General features: G+C 41.0%; 1 protein-coding gene across 7 annotated transcripts in view; it reads right to left on the bottom strand.

The window, feature by feature from the left end:
• The window catches only part of ralgapa2 (Ral GTPase activating protein catalytic subunit alpha 2), a 113899-nt gene extending 91720 nt beyond the window's left edge, over positions 1 to 22179 (bottom strand). For all 7 annotated transcript variants that reach the window (XM_050062709.1, XM_050062712.1, XM_050062710.1 and 4 more), the window contains exons 1-3: positions 21958 to 22179; positions 1820 to 1930; positions 1376 to 1425 (exon numbers count right to left, since the gene is read on the bottom strand). In XM_050062709.1, coding sequence (XP_049918666.1) covers positions 1376 to 1425; positions 1820 to 1930; positions 21958 to 22063 — 267 coding nt within the window. In that variant the 5' untranslated portion in view covers positions 22064 to 22179. The remainder of the gene's footprint in view (positions 1 to 1375; positions 1426 to 1819; positions 1931 to 21957) is intronic.
• Positions 22180 to 22973: the final 794 nt, after the last annotated feature.

Below are 22973 nucleotides of genomic sequence, written 5' to 3'. Positions count from 1 at the left end.
GCGTCTTTAACTGATGACATGCTTGTCTTGAGCTGATGACCTTTAGAAGCAGCGCCCTTTTCTACTGCCCTGCGCAACAGTTGTTGTTAGCCAGCTTCTTATCATCCATTTTCAGAAAGTGATTTAATCTGGTTTCATTCCTGAAATTACACGGATTCCGACTTCAACAGGATGTTGTTACAATTTTACTTGGCATCTACTGCTTACTGCTTGAAAAACAGAGCATGTCACAGAAACGTCCCTGAGTGATAACAATGCCCATCCAGCCACAACTAGCTTAGAGGTGGTCAGGTGTGCTTTGACAAAATTCTCCAGATGATTCATCTCTCAACTTGGAGCTTTTAAACTGGTGATGGAAACGCAAGTCAACACAGCATGCTTTGACTCGGTGCGGCCAAAAGTACCTATGGAAAAAGCCTGTGTTGTTTTCTTTTCTTTCTTAATAATTTTTTATCTTTATTTTGATCATCTTCCCAACAACTAGCTAAGGGGGCCATATATTACAAACCTGAACAATTGAGTCTAGCAACAGCAGATGCATCACCCAGACGGAACTAAAAAAGATGTAACGTGATAACACGAAAATAAAGGTCAGAGTTGTACTAGATATGCCTGACTAGCAAATTAGGAATCCATAGCTAAAGACAGATAACAGCAATGTCTGGCCTGATGCTACTTTACCAAACAAATTAGTTAGCTGGCCTGAATCCAAAGTTAGAGATCCCTCTCTGTGTTTTCTGCACTGGAATGACTGAATCTATATTGGACTGAATGCAAGGAACACTCCTTTACAGTTCTCCCAGGTGATCAGAGAAAACTAGGACAAGACATACTGTATGAAGAGGGACAAACAGACTGCCCTCTCATTTTTTGATCTGCTGCCATCCTTACAGCCCTGCCCTGAGCAAATGTAACTGGAGAGCTGGCTGTTTGTATTGGAAACTGGAGCTGCCTTCGCAGTCAGGTGGGAAAACAAGGTAGGGGACTTTAACCTGCATGTGCAACGCAAGAGTGTTCAGAAAAACAGAGGGAGGGGCCATAGAGCCAACAATGCACTGTATACACAGACACAAGACATACCTCCTCTGATTTGCATACACACCTAGGTTTTAAAACCAAGGAATGAACTGAAAGTTCCCCCACAACCTGTCGAAGGCTGGGAAATGGTTGAGAAAAGACCTCTTCTCAACTGCACACAAATGATTTCTAGGCTGTTAAAGGCAAATTCAGGAAGTAGCCACAGTTGCATGAAGCATGGCACCATGGAAACTATGGTCCCGCCCCAGAGTTCAGCAGTAAACAGGTTGAGGCTGTAGCAGTTATCAGTGGAAATCAGAGATGGAGACAGTAACATAGAGAAAGGCAGGTGACTTACTTCAAAAATAAAGAGGATAGAGTCCAGCTCCTCCCTTTGAGATTTGTTCCCTGAAACACAAGGAAAGTACTTAGGTTTTTAAACACATAACTAGGAGCTAGACTGCATTAGCCTCATCAATAATGTAACTATAATACAGGCTGTTCTATGAACACTTATTCAAAAAGGAACTTGTACTACCTTGAGAGCATACACCCAAAGGGAATTAACCCCCTACCCCCAACAGTGCTGGAGTCAAGCTTTAACACACAGAATTATATCAGATATAGGAAACTGCTACTGTATGGGCTTTATGCTCATTGTTCTGTAAATGCAGGGCAGAGAGAAATAAACCCTTGTTGTAATGCATACCATAAAGAGCAGGGAGAGGGTTAATTATTGAACCACCATCTAGGGTGGTGGTCAACTAGTGAGTGTGCAAAAAGAAAAAAAGCTTGCACTCACCTTTTTGTTTTAAGTTGCTTTCCAGTGTAATGAAATTTTCATAGAAGATAAAATAAATCTGAGAACAGTTGCTTTCGAAGAATGCCTTCAGTTCACTCTTGTCAATGATATCTGTGGAAAAAAAGGGAAACACAGTCAATGACAAGTGTCAAAGCAAGACACAATCCTTTTGCTGGGGACTGAGGCAGCATTTGCCCTCTGGCAACTTTGGTAAACTATTGTCATTTTAAAAATAAGGAACATTTCAAACACTTCTGTGTTACACTGTGCAAACACCGCACAAACTCTTTCCCAGAAGGCAACAGGTCATAACAGTCTATAAAACTGAGAAGTATCTCTGGTGCTACAAAACTGAAAATACAAAATGAATAGAATAATAAAAAATAAAGTGTGTTTCAAGTAGTTCCACCATGACTAAATGTAAACATTCAAAGCACCTGAACATTCAACATCCTGGTGATCAGCAGATCTGGGTGATGCAATTAAATGTGCATTGGCATGTTGGATATGTTTCCATTTGCAGACTCCACAGCCATCGCGCAATGCCGATACACCATCCTATTCTTATACACAACTCTCTCTCCATTGACTGACTGCACGCACTGGACCTTGACCCCCGTATCATGACGGTTCAGTGTGTATACAGTACTAATAGTGGTTTGTAGGCTCCTGTTTTGAAGCCTCGGGTTTGGCATTTCGGCCATCGCCATCTTGATTTTTTTTTGGAATCAGAAGTGACCATGTTTGGGTGAGAGGCTAGCACTGTGGAGAAGCGATGGGTGGATCTGAGAAGCTGGGGACCCTATTGGCGGACAGCCTGTCACTCAAAGCGGTCCATCCTTACTTTAATGTGTAATTTTATGCCTTAATAAAATATAAACGGGTGTGTTATAAAAAAATTCACCCCCGTATAGTTGTTTGGTACAGACTGTACCAGGCTGTAAACATGTTTATTTGTGCTGTAAAGTTGGGTATTTGAAGCATGGGGGTCTATTGGGATTGACTCGCTTCTGGAGCCAGCCTCAAGTGGGTATTCACGAAACTGCAGTTTTGGGCACGTAATTTAGACTTCATGTTTCAGCCCTGGAGGTTGCCGTTTGATCTTGAAGCAACACTATTAATGATACAATACAATAATCCAAGGTCATGTAAAAAAATAAAAATAAATGATGCTAAACTGTTTGGTTATAGTATCATTTTTGCTGATGATATTCTGTCTCACAATTTCTGTTTGTTTTCTCCAACAACAGCTATCCAAAACTTTGATCGCACTGATTTGATGTAGAGAAAAATTGAACCAAACTGTCACTACAAATCCTGTACCAGTTTATTTTGAGCTACCTGAATGCTTCTGAGCAGCCCTGCGAGTATGCATCTTTAATTTCAAGCTGTCTTTAATTCAAAAGTGACAGTTTAACATCACTGCTGCACAGAGGACTTTCCACTTGTTTCCCCATTTTGCACACTACATCTGTTTTACATCAAGCCAAATTGCTTCACTTCCTTGTCCTGCGTAACTCCACTACCCCTCACCTGTTATCATTAGTGGAATGATGATGACAGGCTTTTTGGAGGTGTTGAGAAACAACGTTGCCTCCCAATCTCATCATTTCATAATCCCTGACTCAACGCAGAGATTTCTAAAACATCTCTTTTCTGTTGATGATGTGACATAGTATAAATGATTCATCTATAATGTTTACTGTTTGAGGCTGAAAAAGAAGCATAATTCAAGATTTCATGTACAAAGACAAACACTCTTGAACAGGATCTCGCAGCAATGTGCTACTGAACTTATGTTCAACTTTTATATTGACATTATTCCACTCTCTGCTGCAGACCTATACACTGCTCTACAATATACACCAATTACCACTGACGAGGAGTGTTTTACATTCCTAGGATTTTCTACACTTTTAGCAAAAGCCAAAGCAATATACTCAGTAAATATATGCTGGTGTTCCAGCCTGCAGGACAATTCTGATTTTTCTCAAAATGCTTTCAGTCACCATTTAGGATTTTAGTTTCTCATCTCTGTTAGGAGGATTTTGAGGATTATTTCATGTGGTCTTTTGCAGATGGAGAGGGACGGTTTGGCTCAAGGCCAGGCTGAGGTAAGTTGAAGGCCACGCGAGCTCAGGCTACAAAAGTTAATGAGGGAAATAGGTGGTACATGTGTACAGTCACAAACAGACTAGCACTGACAAAATCTCAAATTCTACACATAATGAACCCCTATCATATGCCATACTTATACAACTTTGGTAATGAGATAGGCCTGGTCTGAATAATCAAATATAGGCCAGGAGGAGTCCTGGCATAATAACAGCAATTAAGGATCACCTTCTGTTGCAATTCTCCCTCTACCACATGGCAAACTGGAAGACTCCCAGAAGCAGTCCAGCTCATGGGGAGTGGTGGAATTATGTGGTGTGTGACAAAGACTCAGATGACTTATCTTTGCCCTGAGATTAAAGCAAAGATAATAAAGATGCATGATTGGAAGATCAAGTTGAAGGCAAGACAGCCATTTAGTTTTCAGCCTTAATGGAGAACAAACCACCAAGACAACAAGATGAGGCTGGGGATGCAAAGTGGCTGTCTAAAAGTGAAGAGGTCCAATACAAAACTATGAGCTGGATCCAGATGTGCATAAAAGCAATCAATACAAAATGTGTATCTTTTCTGAAGACTCACAGACAGCCACAGACCAATTCTACACTGAAAAACACACAAATCTCTAAAACAAAGAATTCCACTTTGTGTCTTGCACACAAAAGAGGAAAAGAACACTTCCAATGAGCAAACTCAATCCTTCAGAGAAGGCAACACTTCATTAAATGCTCCTTGCTCTTGGCATTAAGCTAATCACACCTGCTCAAAGCTCATTTAAGCACAAATACTGACACACATAAATGCACAACCTCACACACACTGGGAACCTCATGGAAAACATTAAAAGAACAGTGTGTAGGATTTAGTGGCATCTGTCAGTGAGGTCTGCAGATTGCGAGTTATAACTTCTCCCATGTTCCAAGCATGATCTCCTGGTTAGAATTCCTTCAGTGGTCATTGTTCAGGAAGTTTAACCAGGAGCCAAATTATCTACAGAGGTCTCCTCCTCCCCAAAACAAACAGACCATGTGATTTAAACCACTGAACAATGAATAAAGCAGTATCACATTAAAAATCAGAAATCAAACGGTGTTTGGCTCATCAGTGATGGGCCACTAGCCAAGCACCTGCTACTGTATGCTGACCTTTTTTCTTTGATAACTCGATGTGATCTCACCATTTTTTTTCTGAAGAAACATGGTGGTGCAACATGGTTGACTCTGTGGATGAAGACCCCCTCCCTATGTTGACATGGGGCGGCTGTAGCTCAGAGGTAGAATCGGAAGATCAGTGGTTCGATCCCCGGCTCCTCCAGCCTGCATGTCGAAGTATCGTTGAGCAAGATACTGAACCCCAAATTGCTCCCGATGATGCTTCCATCGGTGTGTGGGTGTGTTAAAAAAACTGAGTAGCAGGTGGCATCTTGTATGTTAGCCTCGGCCATCAGTGTATGAATGTGTGTGTGAATGGGTAAATGTGACTCGTAGTGTAAAACGTGCTTTGAGTGGACGGATGGGTAGAAAGACGCTATGTAAATACTGGTCCATTTACCATATACGGCTCATTCTAAGAGACATGACAATTCTTATTTTCAGAAAACACACTTAAGATATTATATTCCATTTCTTCCAATAACCCCCCCTAAATCCTACACATAGGAGAAATTATTGTCCATGCAGAATCTTAGTTTTGCAGCCAGTGAGAAGTACATTCAGCAATTCTCCCTTCTGGCACGAGATTGCAACAGCCAACACCAGAGGCTGTGGATATAGGGAAAGTCTGCTTGGCAGTGGTGAAGCAACACCACTGCTGTAACAAATATTTAGTCTGACTTGTGCCTGCCGGAGAAGTTTGTAATGTATACACCATTAATATGGTGTTTTGTTACAGAAACACTGCTTAGAACTGGTTTCTACCTTCTGTTGTTAGCATTGGTTTCTCTGGCAGCATCAGCTAACCTAGCTGGCTTGTGTTCAGTATAGGTAGCTGGAATGATATACTGCTCAGCTGTACCAAAACAACGCTCCTGCATGAAAAACCCATTGACCATTATACTGGAGATGTGCAGTCCCGTGTACAGAATGGATTAGAGCTTATACCCACACAAACACATCTCAAAGCCAAAAAAACTATTACTTTATTGCTAAATGTGTCACTTTAAGGGTACAAAGGGATTCTGTTTTTGTTTGTTTCTAGACAATCCACAATTGCCCTGCACATTCATTCTCAGCTGCAAACCTAAAAAGGCATGTGACTGCAATAAATCTACTGTATTTGGGCCTTTATATGCTGTTATTCAAGACCAGAAATGTGATCCAGGCCACTACCCGAGGGTTGGGGACTGAGGACGCTGCAGTCTTGGCCCATCACGTTGTTCAGTTGCTTAACAATGTTTATTCTGTTGGGAGGGTTTCCTGAATGCTGGTTAGCCTGAAATTTCTGGAAAACAACAGAGAGCAAAGGAGAGGATCTGCACTGAAACTAAATTTGGAGGGTGCAAGGGTCAGTGTACGTGTGTTATTGTTTAGACAGCATCAGCATGTTTATTATGCATGTCAGTAAGTTGGCTACTGTTCAAATGAAACAGGTTTCAACCAAATTTAAGCCGACTTGTTTAATACTCTCGCATTCAGCATATCCCCCAGACAACAGACAAAGGGTAGCTTTGGACTGTGTCCTATAATTAGACCAGTATTAAAGTCTTTCCTTAAGGTAAGTTAAGATTTGAACATGTCTAATTAAACAATCAAAAAATAACATTTCTTAATATGAAACAGGTCTGATCTGTGCAAATGGTGCACATGTGTGCATGAGAGAGATAAAGAACAGAGGGGGAAAATAACAGAAGTCTTTAAATGAGTTATGCAGCTCTAATTTAAATATTGTTGCATGTGTGTGGAGCTGATGTGGGGGTTGTTGGGTCAATTTCATATGTCATGCTTAATGTCACAGGGCCATCATCTTGCGCTCCCCAGCCTTCAGACTCACTGCTCCCCATCTGCTCAAATACGCCTAAACAGTTACTGGAGCATGACGGATAGAGGAAGATGCCTGAAGGGGGGAGAAGACAATAAAAAAAATAAATAAATAAAAGCCCTCTGACAGGAGCAAGAATCTCAGGTGGACGCGAACCATCTTGTAAAAGGCTCACAAGACTGATGAGCCTCCCAGTAGTAAAATTCAGACAAAGACAGTCAAAGTCTAAAATTCAAGGTCTACCTGTAGCAACAGATTTCTGTACAGGCTGTATAAAGTATGTCAAAGGGTCAACGCTGAGCATTAATTCTCATGCATGAGCAAAGCCATAAATGAGAATTTGATGCTCACTAATTGTTTATACAGACAATATGTATCAAACACATTTTAGCATGTCTTGTATGTGCTAAAATATTGGATCAAACATAATAAAATACATCATCCTTGCAATCATGTGAGTTCAACCCAAGAATATGATAATTACACTATCATTGTCAGGCTGAATAAGTCTGGCCTTTTGGTTATCACCTCTGATTCACCTGAGGAGGGTGTACTAGTATGCTGTGCGAAAGCAATGTCAATTATAACAACGTTAAGAAATTAATTAAGAATTCTGTACGAACTGTCTGATGGCATACTGTGTCATTAACTATTAACACGAAGAGTACATGTTCACTTTTTCTTCCCCCGCTCTTTGGTAGGGCCGGGTAATATATCGATATTATATCAATATCAGGATATGAGACTAGATATCCTCTTAGATTCTGGATATCGTAATATTGAGAGTATTGTAAGTGTTGTCTTTACCTGGTTTTAAAGGCTGCGTTACAGTAAAGTGATGTCATTTTATGAACGTTCTAAAGAGTGTTTCAGCTGTTCTATTATTAGCCTTTATTCATTTAATCATTATATCCACATCACTGATAAGTATTAATCAAAAATCTCATTGTGTAAATGTATTGTAAAAACACCAACAGTCAATCTTACAATACAGCCGTAATATCAATATTGAGGTATTTGGTCAGAAATACTCTGATATTTGATTTTCTCCATATTGACTAGCCCTTCCTCTTCAAACATCCAGGGCCTTTCCCCGGTCTTGTGCACGGACACGATAGCTCCCTGTTGCTGTTGGCTGGAATAGTATTGTGTGGCTCTGTCTGAGCCACTTTGTTTGTTTCCCATTTACAGAGCCAGGGCTGTGTATGAGCACCAGATTTGCTTTTAGTGCACACACAACAGACTGCTAGTGAACCTTGACAAGATATTCGCTTAATTTGTCAAAAAAGTGTATTGGATTAGAACTGCTGAGTGCACATTTAAGTCCTACTTTTTGTTAGTAAAAAAATGTTTGGCTGAAAAGATGAAGTTGCACAGTGGTTGTCAGCATTGTGAACTGCATTATCCAGCAAGGCTCTTCACTCAATGGGCTTCACTGGCTTCTCAGGTAACAACAGCGTGCAGACAGAAAGAGACAGAACCTGTTCTCCGGGCCCTGGGAATGCAGGGGATGACAATGTATCTTCTGAACTGAACAAGATAACTGTGTCCTTCAAAAGACACCCCTTCGTCTGTGAGACTCTCATGTCAAAGACAGGAAAAGAGTGCTGGATGAACAGCAGCTGTGGAGAGCTGTGATCACACAGGGCTGTTATAGTGGGAGGAAACCATGTGTCTTAACACTGGTGACTGCAGCTGAATGAGCCGATAGCTTGGCTCTCGTTTTCAGAACCCCTCTGTTTGAGGAAGCAAAGTTAACGCCAACACTCACTGATGTGATTCACACATAATAGCACTTCTTGTACAAGGGAGAGTGCTAAAGAACTAATAAAAGGGAAAAGAGAGGGGTGCTAACAAAACCCAGCCAAGCTCAGTAACAAAATAAACCAAGGGTCAGTTGTTGCCCCAATGCTATCCTTGTAATTCTACATCTTATTGACTGAAGCTAAATACTCAGGTATTGCCAATCAGCTGCCCAAATTACAGTAAACTGGCTATTTTGCAAGGGGATCATTGAGTCAGCCTTATTGTTAACTGACCAAAAACTGTATGAACAATGGTCTGGATACTGCTGACAGTGATAACTTAATGATGCAGAGACCTGCGATCTTCTCTAGTGGAATTAATAAACACATGCCAAACAGACCAGCCATGGCAGGTTTGGGATGGATGACACTGTTCTCCATTGTGATATGTTTCCTGTTAGCTTTCAAGGATGTGCAGATGTCCCAACCCCATGTGACAGGACCAGTTAAAAAATAATACCATACAGTCAGAGCTGAGGGCCAGAATGTAATATTTTGAAGGGCAGAAAAACACAGCATCTTCTCAAACTGTTCTACGGAAGCAGATGTTTTAAACTTAATGTCATTTCCATAAAATCTCTACAGGAAAATATCACACCCAAATGCCAGTGCAAAGATCATGCCATTATTTTCCAGCCTTTTGCTGGATGAACAGAATTTGGATATTTCAGATGTCACCATGTCACCAAGGGTCACCCTGTGTCTCACTGTGACTTCCGAGGCCAAGGGTGAAAGGGTGGATTAAACTGCTGAGTCCCACAGTATCATATAACTCCATCTAATATAACCACAATGGGACAATATCCATCTCGTAGGCAAAGCAGCAACAAAATAAAGGGAGCCTTTCATGCTTTCCTTTTTTTGTCATATAATGTTACAATGTTAGATGTTCATATTCAAGTTTTAAACCAAATGGCCAAAGTTTCAAATAATGAGGTAAACATATGTAAAAGTAATTCCTGTGATCAAAACCCTCAGGCTTCAGATTGCTCTGAAGACTGTTTCCAATGTATTGTTTCTGCTTTAGCTACAAGATCATGTCAGCTTGTGACAGATTTCTTTTTATGGTCATTTGCTCCAGGTACACTATACTGCCAGTGTTTACATTATATAGCCTACATTGCTTCGTAAAGCTAAATGCTAACTGCTAATGCCAGGGAACAAGCAATCTTGGTCGCAGATTTCTTCCTGATTAAGATCATATTCCTGCTAGAGCATGTCAGGTTGTGTTGTTGTGTTATGAAGCTTCTATTGGGGATTTCTCACAGTAGAAAGGACCGCCATTTTTCATTAGTCATTCCACAGCTGCATTGACAGTGCAGTGACATCATGGATGTACAAGGAGAACTGGATATAGTGTTGAAGTTGGGGCCCTGTTCATTTCTCTGAAAGGTGCTCAGTGGCACGACGCCAACAAATTTTGACTTCTTGGGTATAAAATTACCTAGATGTAACACATCATGGGACCCATACTGCAAGTGCACTACAAACTTGTGCCGGCCGGCTCAACCCTCCGCCAACCTAAATGGGGATAAAGTGATTTAATTGTGCGGCTCTTCTAGACTGTTTAAGTGTTGTCAGACTAAATGTATCAAATCCCAATAGTCCAACGAGTCTTTTTACAGGGGTTGTGACGCTCAAAAAACTGTATTAACTGGTATACAGACGTCTCTTTTACAACACAAGTCTTGGAAAAAAAGTATTTTTGGACCCACAGGCATCAAGTGACTGACCTGGAAGTTGTATTTTCACTGTTTGGCCACTACGTAAATTGGCTTCAAAGCCCGGCCCACTTCCTGGAGGCCTGAGAGACAAAGGATCCGCTCCATTTCAGTGCTGCCAAGCTGTTTAAATGGAGTGCCATTTGTCAGCCAGTGACAGAAACCACATAACTGCCAGCCTACAAAACAAACAACAACGTTGGCCTATTGGCTTATTTGAAAAATAATTGCCTGCATGGACAGTAATCTTTGCGTTTTATGCGTCATTCGTCAGTTCTCTGTATCATCAATCTACGTTGTCGTAATTGTGTTTGTATGAGCCATGAGGTTGTAGTGACGTATACATTGCTCTCGCTGCTGAACTTTAGTGGCACATCAGGCTGATCTGTCGGCCATGATACCTGTCTAATGGTGTGCAGACTCCACCTACTTAGGGCACAACCAGCTTAGTAATGATGCAGCTCCATAGTGATGCACAAGACTCGGAAATGATGACCAATCAAGGGGCAGACTGAGCTTTTCGGGAAGAGACTTATAAGAGACAGACGTTAAGAGAGCGCCTCAGACAAAGGATAAATACAGGTGTGCCAGCACAAACAATACGATAAGTCCTGTTTTTCTGACTGTTAAAGCCCCCACAAGGAACTTTCATTTTGAGTTGATTTTGGCGACACTTTGGACAAAAGTGGTAGTGTTTTGCTGGAATGAAGCCAACATTTCCCATGAGCTCTAGCGCGTATTGTCGTAAAGACGCTTACCTGGCTCGCGCATGTGTTTGTTCTGGGGATGAATGAAACAACAAGACGGGAAAACTTTGCCCCCGCTCCTATCGGGGATCCCAGCTCACCTCTGCCGCGCCCCAGCTCCACCTCTCCGGCGTAAGCGCCACCGCCGCCGGGGTAAACGCAGCGGTCGGCTGGTAAGGCTGAAGGCCTGTTTGGCGAGCACTTCCACGGCTTCTTGGACTGAGTATGGAGCGGTGCCTCGCCTCTTTATTTCTCGGCACTCGCTGGACCCTGTCGACGCCTGGCTGGTACCTGTCGTCGGCCCGGATGAGGTGTTCCAGCCCCGCGGCCCCTGCTCTCCTCGTCCCCGCTGGCGCGGGGTGAATCTGCGCAACCTGCGGCCTCTGTGTGTGGCTCCCCGGACAGCTAACGCCGTGGACCCGCCGGCTCCTGCCAGGATTGGGCTGGTAAATGCTAGATCGCTAGCGAACAAAACGTTTATCCTGAAGGATTTCCTGACTTCCCGAGGATTGGATTTTCTCTGTGTGACTGAGACGTGGCTGACTGTTGGTGAGTCCAGTGCTTTCACAGAACTTTTACCCGATGATTGCTGCTATTTTAACTCCCCGCGGACGTCGGGTCGAGGAGGAGGAATAGCGACTATTTATAAGAGTCACTATAAATGTAAGCAGCTAGGTAAGATGACGTGTGCCGTCTGAGTGCCGTAAATCGCTTTGTCCTGGAAGCAACCTGGGACAGACCCGTACACAGTTTCCTAAAGGTATGGATATACACTATATAGAAATAGCTTATCTTCACACTGATGGTCTCATTTGCTGTTGTAGGTCACGCACAGACATCAGCAGAAACGAGAGACTTTTGCATATCCAGTTAAAAGTTCCTTGTAGTGGCTTTAAACATGTAAACATGTATTCAGAGTTTCCACTAGAACAAGTATGAACATGAAAATGAGCATAATAGGTCCTCTTTAAGCTTTAACTGAATAATTACTGTCTCCTTCTGTTGCTTGCTATTCTAATGAACTGATGTTAAACTGGGTTTACCCAGCGAGCACTAAGAGAGTGTACACATAGGGTTGTTAGCCAAACGGGTGAAGGTCATCCAGTCAACTGAAGCCTATAGTATATTTACACACTCAAAACCAAACTGGCTACTCTGCCTGCAGCTCCCTATTCAAACTTAATCAGCACACAACACATGTGATAATAAGTAGTGACATTTAATGTTCAAAGGTTGTGTCAAACCATATTTAACCCTCTGGCAAAACAATGTATGCCTTTTATACCACCTGAAGCAGAATCATTAATATGCCATGTCATACTCAAAAAGCAGTTTAACCAGGCCTTTGATCAGACATGCGCTCATTTGCATTAGCTCTGGGCTAGCTAACACTGCAGGTGCACTATATTCTTGCCAGAGAGGAGATGAGGAGAGAGAAAAGACTGATATGTTTCTTTGGCAGTGTGCTCAGATCAGACACAGAGGACTCTTTAAGAGCCCAGGCAGAGGGATGCCTAGAGGATGCCAACGCATAGTAGAAGAGATGCGGGGGTGGTAGCTAATGTGGGAGCTGATGGATGCACCATAGATGGCGCCTTCCTCCCTAAATGGTTGTCAACAAACAAAAAAGAACCAATTTAAAGAGACTGCAAGAGACTAATCATTTGGAAGATAAGAAAGGTGTTTTCTTTTGGGATTTTGTTTTTGTGAATCATTTGGGGATATGTAGGAGGGAGACCCCAAAAGGCACACTGACAGAGGCAGTGCTTTAACTGGTCCCAAAATCATACTTGTCCTCACTACAGGTTTTGGATTTTAATCATATCCGTTTTTAGAGAAAGAAAGCTACACAAGCCACATTTTAGCTGCGTACATCCTTTCCTATGTTTTGTTTAAGTTTTCTCTTTCAATGTTTCCTTAACTTTCAAGGAAATACAAGGAACAAAATTATTTCTTAAATGTATGTTGTGGACATTTACATGCTATATTGTATTTCAAATGTTGTCTGTCATCATGTTTTCTTTGGCCACAGAGGAGACAAGAAAGAATGCTATGGAGAAAAACAAACAGATCAGCTGCAGACAGCTCTTTCTGACTAATGGGTCAGGAGGTTGATATTTGACCATAGTTAAGAGGAGTTCAATCATAAATCTGTTGAAACCAGCTGAGGAGGGCAGGTCTGTCACATGACACAATTTACAGCTACAATAGCAGGCTGCATGAGCCTTATTCGAGGCCTTGATAACACCCATCTGCTTCTAATGCTGTTGAATGTGCTCCAAGCTGTGCCAGTCTAGAGATGTCAATCATAATTCAGCACTCACTGGGCCAAATTGATGTTCCTTATCAGGGGGTCGATTGGAGCCAATTCACTTAGTTTTCTCTATCAGTAATGACAAGACACTCATCTTCCATGGATTGGTTTCGCTTCTAAAGCTTTCAGTTTGCAGCATTGCGCAACTGTGGACGTTATGGACTAACAGCCATGTAAGCCTGCAATGGGCTCGCTGATTTCCAGGTGCCATAGCTTGTCAAGAGAAAATATTAATAACAGGCTTGACCATGCAATGCATCATCTCCTCTGAGCAAGGTATTCACAGAGAATGATTAACATACTGCCAGGCATAGAGCAATGAAGCAAAGCATGCAGCTCATTTAATATACAATTCACATAAGGTATGCCAGTCAGTGATAAATAAACCTTATTTAAAATGTCAATAGGCTTGTAATGGCCCTGCAGAAGTAATGTGAAGCTCAGGATAAAATGCTACAGCAAAGCGTCATCATATTGTTTATGATTCAGAACAAACTACAGCTACATACAAACAAATCCAAGAAATGTAACCAATATGAAAAGGGGCCTTTTCCCTGCAATCACGACAGTTATGATGCATATAATTTCATTATGACGCCAGTGTGCCAAACACTGCATGAATGCCTCTCAACTTGCAGCCTGTCTAGCTGTGTAACAGATTGGGGACTATGGGGTCTACACAGAGCACAGTGTGAAAGAGTCATGGTAGAACTGGCAAAGCCTGACCTTATCCCAGTCTGAGCTCACACATTAGCAAGTGGCTTATCTCGGCAGCTTAGTACTGAAGAGCTGCTAAACTACCAACTTTCACTATTTCTGCTCAGGTAGCACTAAAATCCTTATCTTTATCGACACAGAGGTTACCTTTGTTTCCCTGTAGTCAGTCCTTCCGTACTTTGCCTTTCCTCAGCCGGAGGGCAGACAAAAACTGACTGAAGATGGACACCAAACAATTTGGTTTCAATGCACGCAGAGTAGTACTATCTTCCTTGTTCCCTAATTTGTCTTCCCTTCCAGCAAAAGGTAGAAAATGCCACAATTTACCACCATGCAAGCAAGGTCACACGACACTGCAGGTGTGCAACAAACTCCAATTCTAAAATGAGAAGTTATACTATAGTTGAATCTTGAGGCTGTTGTCTTTTCATTTAAAATGCTAAAAGCAAACAGCTGGTAGCCAAAAGAAGGGAAGACCTGAAGCATTTTATTTTTATCAGACAGAGAATGAAAAATATCATCCATAATTAATGTACTGGCAATAATCCCGGTTTCTTAGGAAAACAAAATATCTAACAAAGCAACCAACATTTTACCTATATTATTGACTCTCCACTAACTCCATGTTTTCAGAATCAGAATCAGAATCAGAAATACTTTATTGATCCCAGAGGGGAAATTATTTATGTTACAGGTGCTCCTTGCAAGAGAGGAAAGATACGTGAAAATATAATAAATTTAAACAATAGTATTAACAAATATATAGTTAAATAAACAGGAATTATTAACAAACATAAACGTAAATAAATATATATATTGTAAAATGAACAAGATTATTTACACAAACAGAATATATACAGTCAGGATGAATGGGGTTATTGCACAAGTTAAATTAAATTATTGCAGTGTGTGAAAAAGTCTCAGGGCCACTCAGAGGGAGGAGTTGTACAGTTTGATGGCCACAGGCCTGTGGCGCTCAGTGGTACATCTTGGTGGTATGAGCCTCCCACTGAAAGTACTCTTGTGCCTGACCAGCACATGGTGGAGTGGGTGTGAGACATTGTCCAAGATAGTTCGTAGCTTAGACAGCATCCTCCTCTCTGACACCACCATCAGAGAGTCACACTCCGTTCCCACAACGTAACTGGCCTTGCGGATCAGTTTGTTGAGTCTGTTGGCGTCCGCCACCCTTCATCCACTTACAATTAAACCAAAATGTTATAGCAACACTTTCATTTATTAGCTACGAGGGTCATTCAACTTCAGCTGATGCCTCACTGTGCTTTACATGACAAATGTAACTGCTAGAGGGCTTAAAGAAGGGAGCACATTAAGAAAAGACAAGGGCTATACCTGGAAAAAAAACAATCAAGTGTATATAGAGATATTTATTAATCACAGAGTATTTTACTAAGCTTGCCAACCTAAAATTTGCTCTTCAACAATTCTGTGTAGCAATCTGCTCATACTGTAAGCCAAAGCTAAGTGTTTATTTTCTTTTGGCTTTAAACCTGGAAATCCACATCAGATTAGCGAGAGCTTGGACATTCAGAAAGGCAACATAAAATACAAATCCACTTTGAAATCAAGCCTTGATAACAGGTAACGTCACAGTTAACGGCAGGTCTCGAGTTAGGTTTGGCTATTATAAAAGCAGGACAGGTAAACAGTGTAACTGGACAAACAGGTTTTTTGTGTGCTGTGTAAAAATCGCACAGATATCATCCACTGCAGAACACAGAGAACTGGTGTGTTCCTATCTCTGGCTCTCTGGCAGGCCAGCAGATAAAAGAAAAAGCCTTTTCATTCAACACCATGTGATTTATATCATATCTGAACAAGTGTGGTTTAAGGAAACCCTGAACACAAGTAACAGTAATACCGCAGACTGAAAACAGAAACAGTTTTAGAACATCCTAGAGGTTCATGAAATGCTTTTAGAAGTCATGTGTTGAGACATGTAACCTGAAAAAACAAGTACATCTATCACTAGTTTGTTCTGAACCTCTTCCAGAAACAGTGGCTCGCGATAAATAAAGACAATACTAGGTAAAATTATTAACGCACTTTGTAGCAAAAGTCTAAAAATAGTTAATTATGACTTTTTATATACAAGTACCATGAGGACAGACACAAGACATTAAAATACATTCATGTATATGCCATGCAAAGCTCCAGACCATTAGAGTCTGCTCTTTGATGGCATATGGGGACGGTCAATAAATGATTCAGCTGGCCCTCTGATGCTTTGAAAAACAGATACCACAGCAATCCTCACACCACACCAATAATGACATTTCTGCATCATTCGTTAACCAACGAAACCAGTTACTGACCACACTGCAGCATCCACACAACACCACTAACATCCCACCAGACACTAAGAGGTAATATATGTGCAAAAGCTAACCGCTCTGTTTTATCATGCCATACTTTGCAATTCTAATGGGATCGCAGCACAGGACTTATTTAGACTGCCAAATGCTTATCTTGACAGTGGCACCAGTTTAGAGGAAGCTTCACACATGCTACCTTAATAGCAGGAATAACAAAAGAAAGGAGAGGAATTTACGGTATCAATAGTAAAATTAATGTTCCCCTTTTATTTTCAACACCTGCAGCTATTTGTCAAACCAGTTCACTGAACAGGTTTTTAAATCTGACTGCAAAACAAGTGCAAAGAAGCTGTCACCTATTACCTCCAGTGACTATACTAGTCTCTGCATGCACCTGTTTCCTGACAAGTGTCTTGTTATACACAGCAGAGCTGCCTGGTTAGGTAGCTAGCCGCTGTTCTGCTATCTCTATTACCATGACTTTTCGCATACAGGGTACTCTCACAGGTCTTTTTTTTTTTTTTTTTTTTTTTTTTTTTTTAAAAAAAAAGCTGAAAGTAAAAAGCACCTGCTCACTCACATCTGTGCAAAAATCTTTTTAATTGGGGAGCTTTCAGTCAGAGAATTTCAAGTTCTTCTTTCTCTACATTTGTATCTTTATGAGGCTAAAATATGTACCTGAGTATTTCAGTTACTGATCCTAAATTATTTTGTTAGCATTGAACAACAACATATTCTAAGCATTTTCTATGATGTGCCAATATAAAAGCTTCATGAGTAATTGTGGATGTTGACAAAATATACATTGTTTTGCAGGCAAACCCAGATTCCCTATCTCAAGTAGAGCCTGACTGATACTGCCAGTGTATCACAGCTTGGGACTGGGTGGTATATTTGGAAAGGTAACCTGAATTTAGTTCATTAAAAGTTATTTTTAGCCATCTATAATCTACGCTAAAATCTTACAACTTTCCGTTTCTCCATAAATTAAAGTTTATGGCAGCTGATTCTGTTGCTCATTCTTCATTTCTTCTACCAAATCTTCTTCCTAATCAGCTCTGCAGATTTTAAGCTAAGGGCAACAGCTAAGATGCTAAATGCTAGGAGCATAATGACAAAAGCTGTTATCGTAATAGGAGACATGAGACAAAGACCTGTTAATGGCCGTCTAGTGTCGCCTAACAGCAACGGCAGACGAGCTTGCCTTAACAGCTATTAGAAGTGTCACTAAAGATTTTCTAATTAATGTTTTTTGCACTCTATGAAAGGAAGTCGCAAACTGCTTCAAATGCTGCATGTCTGTCTTATAATCAGGGTTGTTTTATAGTTTGGTCAATGGTGTCATTAAAATTAATTTGTATGGATTATTTTTCTGAGTCTATTTGTGCTCATCACTATCAAAAAGCTTCATTAAGCCTCTATGATTTATGGGCCCTGTGTTTTCATTGTGAAAGAGTACACTGCAAAATTGAAAACTATAATGATAATATAGCGTATCTATTAGAGCACAGAAACTTGTGGATTTTTATCCTTCATCACAGCAGTATACAGACTAAACTTCAGTCATCTTCAGTGTGCGATAGCCTGTGAAGAAATAAGATAAAAAGTCTCAAGTCCCTAAAAAGTTTAAAAGCCATTTGTGATTGCTTACTCTGGTGGTTATAACACTTGGAGAAAAGCCCTCAAGTGTCGAGATCATGCCTACATAGTGTGGGATAAAAGATGGTAAGAGGCTGAAATTATTCACAAGTCTGACCTGAGTGTTATACAAAAAGGGGGGGAATCAGAAGTCGAGTGATCTCAGCCTTTACTTCAGCCACCTTGTTAAGAGCCTTTCCAGTGTTGTGTTCATTGTTTCCTCAAGTGCTTCAACTTGTGATTCCCTCTTATAACCCTCAGTCAATCAATGAATCAATTCTATTTGTCACATGTAGTTTACAGTTCATTTCTTCTAAAGATGAGTGCAGAGAGGAAAAAATGTCACATTTGACTACACACACACACCTACAGTCACAAACACACCTAACTGTTGTCACTATCAACACTTACACATAGTCACTTTTGTTCTCATGCAGTTCATCAACAGGCTCAAGCTGAGCTTGTTTATGGCAGCTGAAGGGAACAAAAGGAGACAAACAATACCTTCTGGTGATGTAATTTGTTCTATTCAGATTATGTGATGTAGTTATTGTTTTTAAACCAGAGAGCCCATGCTGAAGCCCTCATGATAGCAGAGAATACTGAATCACTACTAGCTCCAGCAGCACTGACTGATCTCTGGCTGACCTGCTTCTCTGACCTCTCTGTGGCAAGAGCAAGTGAAAAAATTTCCTTCAGCAATCGATGAGTATATTCTCCCCTGACAAACACTCCTATGTACAATCAAAATTAAAGACAGATTTCCAACATTATTCCAAGAATTTTGACCATCCACTTCAGGCTTATTTTTGGAGGAATCGGGGCAGTTGTATGCAACAACAAATGCAGACTGAGTTGGGATCGAGATTAAGAATGACTTTGAACAGGAAAAGAGTCGTTTGTGCCTCCACTGAGAGAAGCAGTGAATGATCAGGTGGTTTGTTGGGCTCCTGTAATTAACAACCTCAGCCAAATCCAGCCAGGCATGACCAGCAAATTAACATGCAGCAGCTTTCACACTCTATCCCACAGATCTGCTCAGTGAGCAGAAAACCAATACAGGGCCACTCTGAAAATAGCCCAGACCACAGACTGTCCTTTCAACTCCAATACCACTGATACTACGATGAGTTTCAACAAGCTGGTTTATAACAGATTTCTGGTCTCAGTACTACTACGCCACAAAGTTAATGAGACACACAACATATTTGACTTAAATTCGGTTTAGCCTGAATTTAGAGTGATCCCCAAGATCAACAAGCTGCCAGTAATGCTTAAGTTTTGTATGAATATTGGTGGGACACTTAAACTTTGAATTTCAGAGACATATAATTAAAAGTATCTGCAATTGCAGGGATATGATAGACGTGCGAATGTTACTGAAATCCACCATAGCTGTTGACATTTTACAACCATCATATTAGGGTTATGAGGCCTGACAGCCTTAGTTTTCATCTTGGGTTAATGCTACTCTTGCAATATGATATTTGTGTGACTCACAAAAACACAAAATGCTTTTAGCAAATTACATGAAGCCAGCTATATTCCCAAAAGTCCCTGTCCTGTCCACCACAGCACCCCATCTCTCATCACTCTTTCCTGTCCACACAGGAAGCAGCAACACCAAGAGGAAGTCCTTCCTTAGCTGAAAGCACCATGAAATCAGGGAGGTTGGGGGGACATCAACATGCAGGCCCTTGTATCAGCTGCTGGAAAAACAGACCAGCCTTATCTTCAACTGCACATGAGGGGAAAGAAAAACACAGAAGACACGCAGAGCTCGGTATTGACCTCCACTTTGGTTGTACTAGCCTTGACATTGAAGGTGTGCAATGATAGCAGAAAGATATAACCATGTTAACTTACAACGGTTTTGCTCAAGCTTCTGGAAACTATGAAGCTGATTCTGGCTGTCACAGTTGTGCCACTGTGCAGAAATCAATAAAGCAGCAAACATACAGCTATGACTCGTGCATACTTGTCTGATGCAAGCATGCACCAGTAAAAACAAATGGTTCAAATCCTAATCATCTCAAAGTCACCTTGTTCTCAGAGTGATGCTTCCTTTCCACTGATGTCCACTGTTGCTGCAGACATACCTTTGCTGTCAAGCTTTGCCAAAAAGTGCCTAATGGTTCATCAAGTAAGGCTGGGCCAAATTAATGTGGTACACAGTTCTCATGTCTTCATAGTAAGCAATCTTATACGTTTAGGAATCATATTATATCACATATTTTTTTGACTGTAAACCCTGTTATTTTGAATACTTTGATAAATATCAAAAAACATTTCAGTAGACATAAAGGAGTAATAATTATCAGAATATTAATTTCACCTGTAGGTACTGCATTATAGTGTAAGTACAAATATATGGCAAGCTGTTGAGACAAAATATTAAACTGCAATAACGAGACATTTATCCTTACAAGATATAAACTCTTTGGTTCCAGAGCACAAACCTGAGCACAGGTGACCTACTTTGACTGAAATCCTGGAGAAAAGCAGCACATCACACAATACGTTGCACTTATAATGAATCCATTGCAGTTTTCCTCCATAGCTCGCAATTCCCTCCTGACAACTTTCCTCCTCTTCACACTTTCCCAAAGTACCCACTGACCTCGTTTTGTCTCTGATACAATGAGGATAGAGGATGTGTATAAGTACATGCTACAGTCCCCAGTACCATGAAGGGCATCTTGGATGTGACAGAATAGGTCTAATCAGGTATTTGCATACCTAAAATAAAACTGGAATTATCCTACTATAGAGTCTAAAACACATATCTATTGTTTAAGCTGTTTTTGAATCATGTGGACTCAAAAAGTTCAGCAAAACACAGTGGACATAAACTATTTAACTTGGGTGTCTTCTGCCTTCTACTTCCACGTTTTGCAATTTAGCCTCACAGGAGCAAAGTAATCCACTATATGGGCACTCTAGAGCATCAGGATCATTGATCAATGAAAGAAACCATGAAAGTGGATTGGAAATAGGCTCCATTATGTGTAATGCAAAACTCTGATGTGCAGCACAAGTCAGGCTACCACAGGGCAAATTCATCTCTTCATCCTGTCAGATTATGACAGTGAAGGAACAACAGCCACACAACAGTTTTATGACTGTCATAAATCCTGAACTTCCTGTCCAACTTAGCAAAAGGACTTCAAGTGTACATTTTTTTTATGTTTTTCAAATCAAATGTCTGTGATAGAGTTACTTAATAGCAGCTCAACCTGGCAACCTGCTAAAGGAAAGCTCTATTCTCACTTCAGGCAAAATATATAAATGCAGACTAATGTTTTTGATGTGTCAAGGCAGAGAGCTGCAATTACCACTTAAGTAAAAGCAGCCAGAATGACACGGGACTACATGACAACAAATGTTGTGGTGGTCTGCTCCTCAACGACAGATGTACTGACAAGGCAGCATCAGTTAGCATCGGCTGGCTAACGTTAGTTAGCCGCAAGGGGAGCTAGCTCTCATTAGCTAGCATCCATGCCGTATCACTGTGCGACTTGTGCGATATTAGCGCGTGAAAAATAAAATAAAACAGGCGGAGAGTGACAAACACTTCAAACAGCGAAGGTGGTTTATATTGCTAATTTATGCTACCTGTCGGTTAGCGTGCATTAGTCACCGCAGTGACAGCCAGCCAGCTAACCTGACGCCTTGTTTGACGTTAGCAGTCGGCTGATGCCAGCTAGCTAGCTTCGGCTAGCTAAGCCTCGGCGATGCAGCATCAAAAAGCCCGGTGACATTTCACTCACCTAACAGTGACCGGAGGTGTTTGAGCCGGGTCAGTACATCCTTCTTTGGGTCCAGAACTTTCTGTGTAGATTTCTTGACGTCTCCATGCCCCCTTCGAGTGAACATTCCGCTGTAAAATGCAACCGTGGAAGCTGAAATCACCTGTGTTTCACCATACACCAAGGCTCCAGTGACTGTCACTTTCCTCACCACCACTCTATGCCTGCTCGGTAAACATTCGACCAACGGCCGCTAGTGTCCTGTTTTTTTTTGTGGGTGTGTAAACACGGAAGCGCTGTCTGACAGAGAGGAGTGGTCACTTTATAGGAATACGCCTCCTTGTTTATAACCCTTACACCTTGCACTTACACTGGGGGTTATTTTTGTTCATTTTTACGTATTATTTCACCTTCCAATATGCATTACATATCATTTCTTCTTCGTCTGAGAGCAAGCTTTTGCATTGTAAAAAGAGGGGTTTCGTTTTATCAAGTCCCAAACTACTACCTAACCAAATACAAGCTTGAGTGCACTGTCCTACTGTAAACTTAAAGACTGGCTCCTATCTTCAGTCTATAACAGGCACCTATCGATTCCACCTTCTTTAATACAATAGAGGTTTGATAACATGAGGCTGGGGTCTGCTTGTTGTAGTGGCTCCCAAGCGCCCCTTGGTGTTTGAAACAGGTAAACACAATTCAATATATATAAAAGCATGGAGAGCAGGAGAAAGAGCGGGACAATTATTTTCATCATTGATAAATGAGCTGATTATATATATATATATATATATACATATATATATTTATTAATATAAAATATCAGGAAAAAAGTAAAAATGCCCATCAGAATATCCCAAAGCCCAGGCTTTCATATCCAAACTGCTTGGTTTGTCCAGCAAACAACCAAATCGTAAGAGAAAACAAGCAAATATTCATATTTGAGGATTATAACGTGGTGATTCTGGGGCATTTTTTGCCTAAAAAAATAACAATTCATTAATTATTAAAGCAGTTCAATTAGCAGTAGTTAATTA

This window comes from Epinephelus moara, chromosome 14 (genome assembly GCF_006386435.1).
Source record: "Epinephelus moara isolate mb chromosome 14, YSFRI_EMoa_1.0, whole genome shotgun sequence".
NCBI classification, from domain to species: Eukaryota; Metazoa; Chordata; class Actinopteri; order Perciformes; family Serranidae; genus Epinephelus; species Epinephelus moara.
This window is presented reverse-complemented; position numbering and strand designations above follow the sequence as displayed.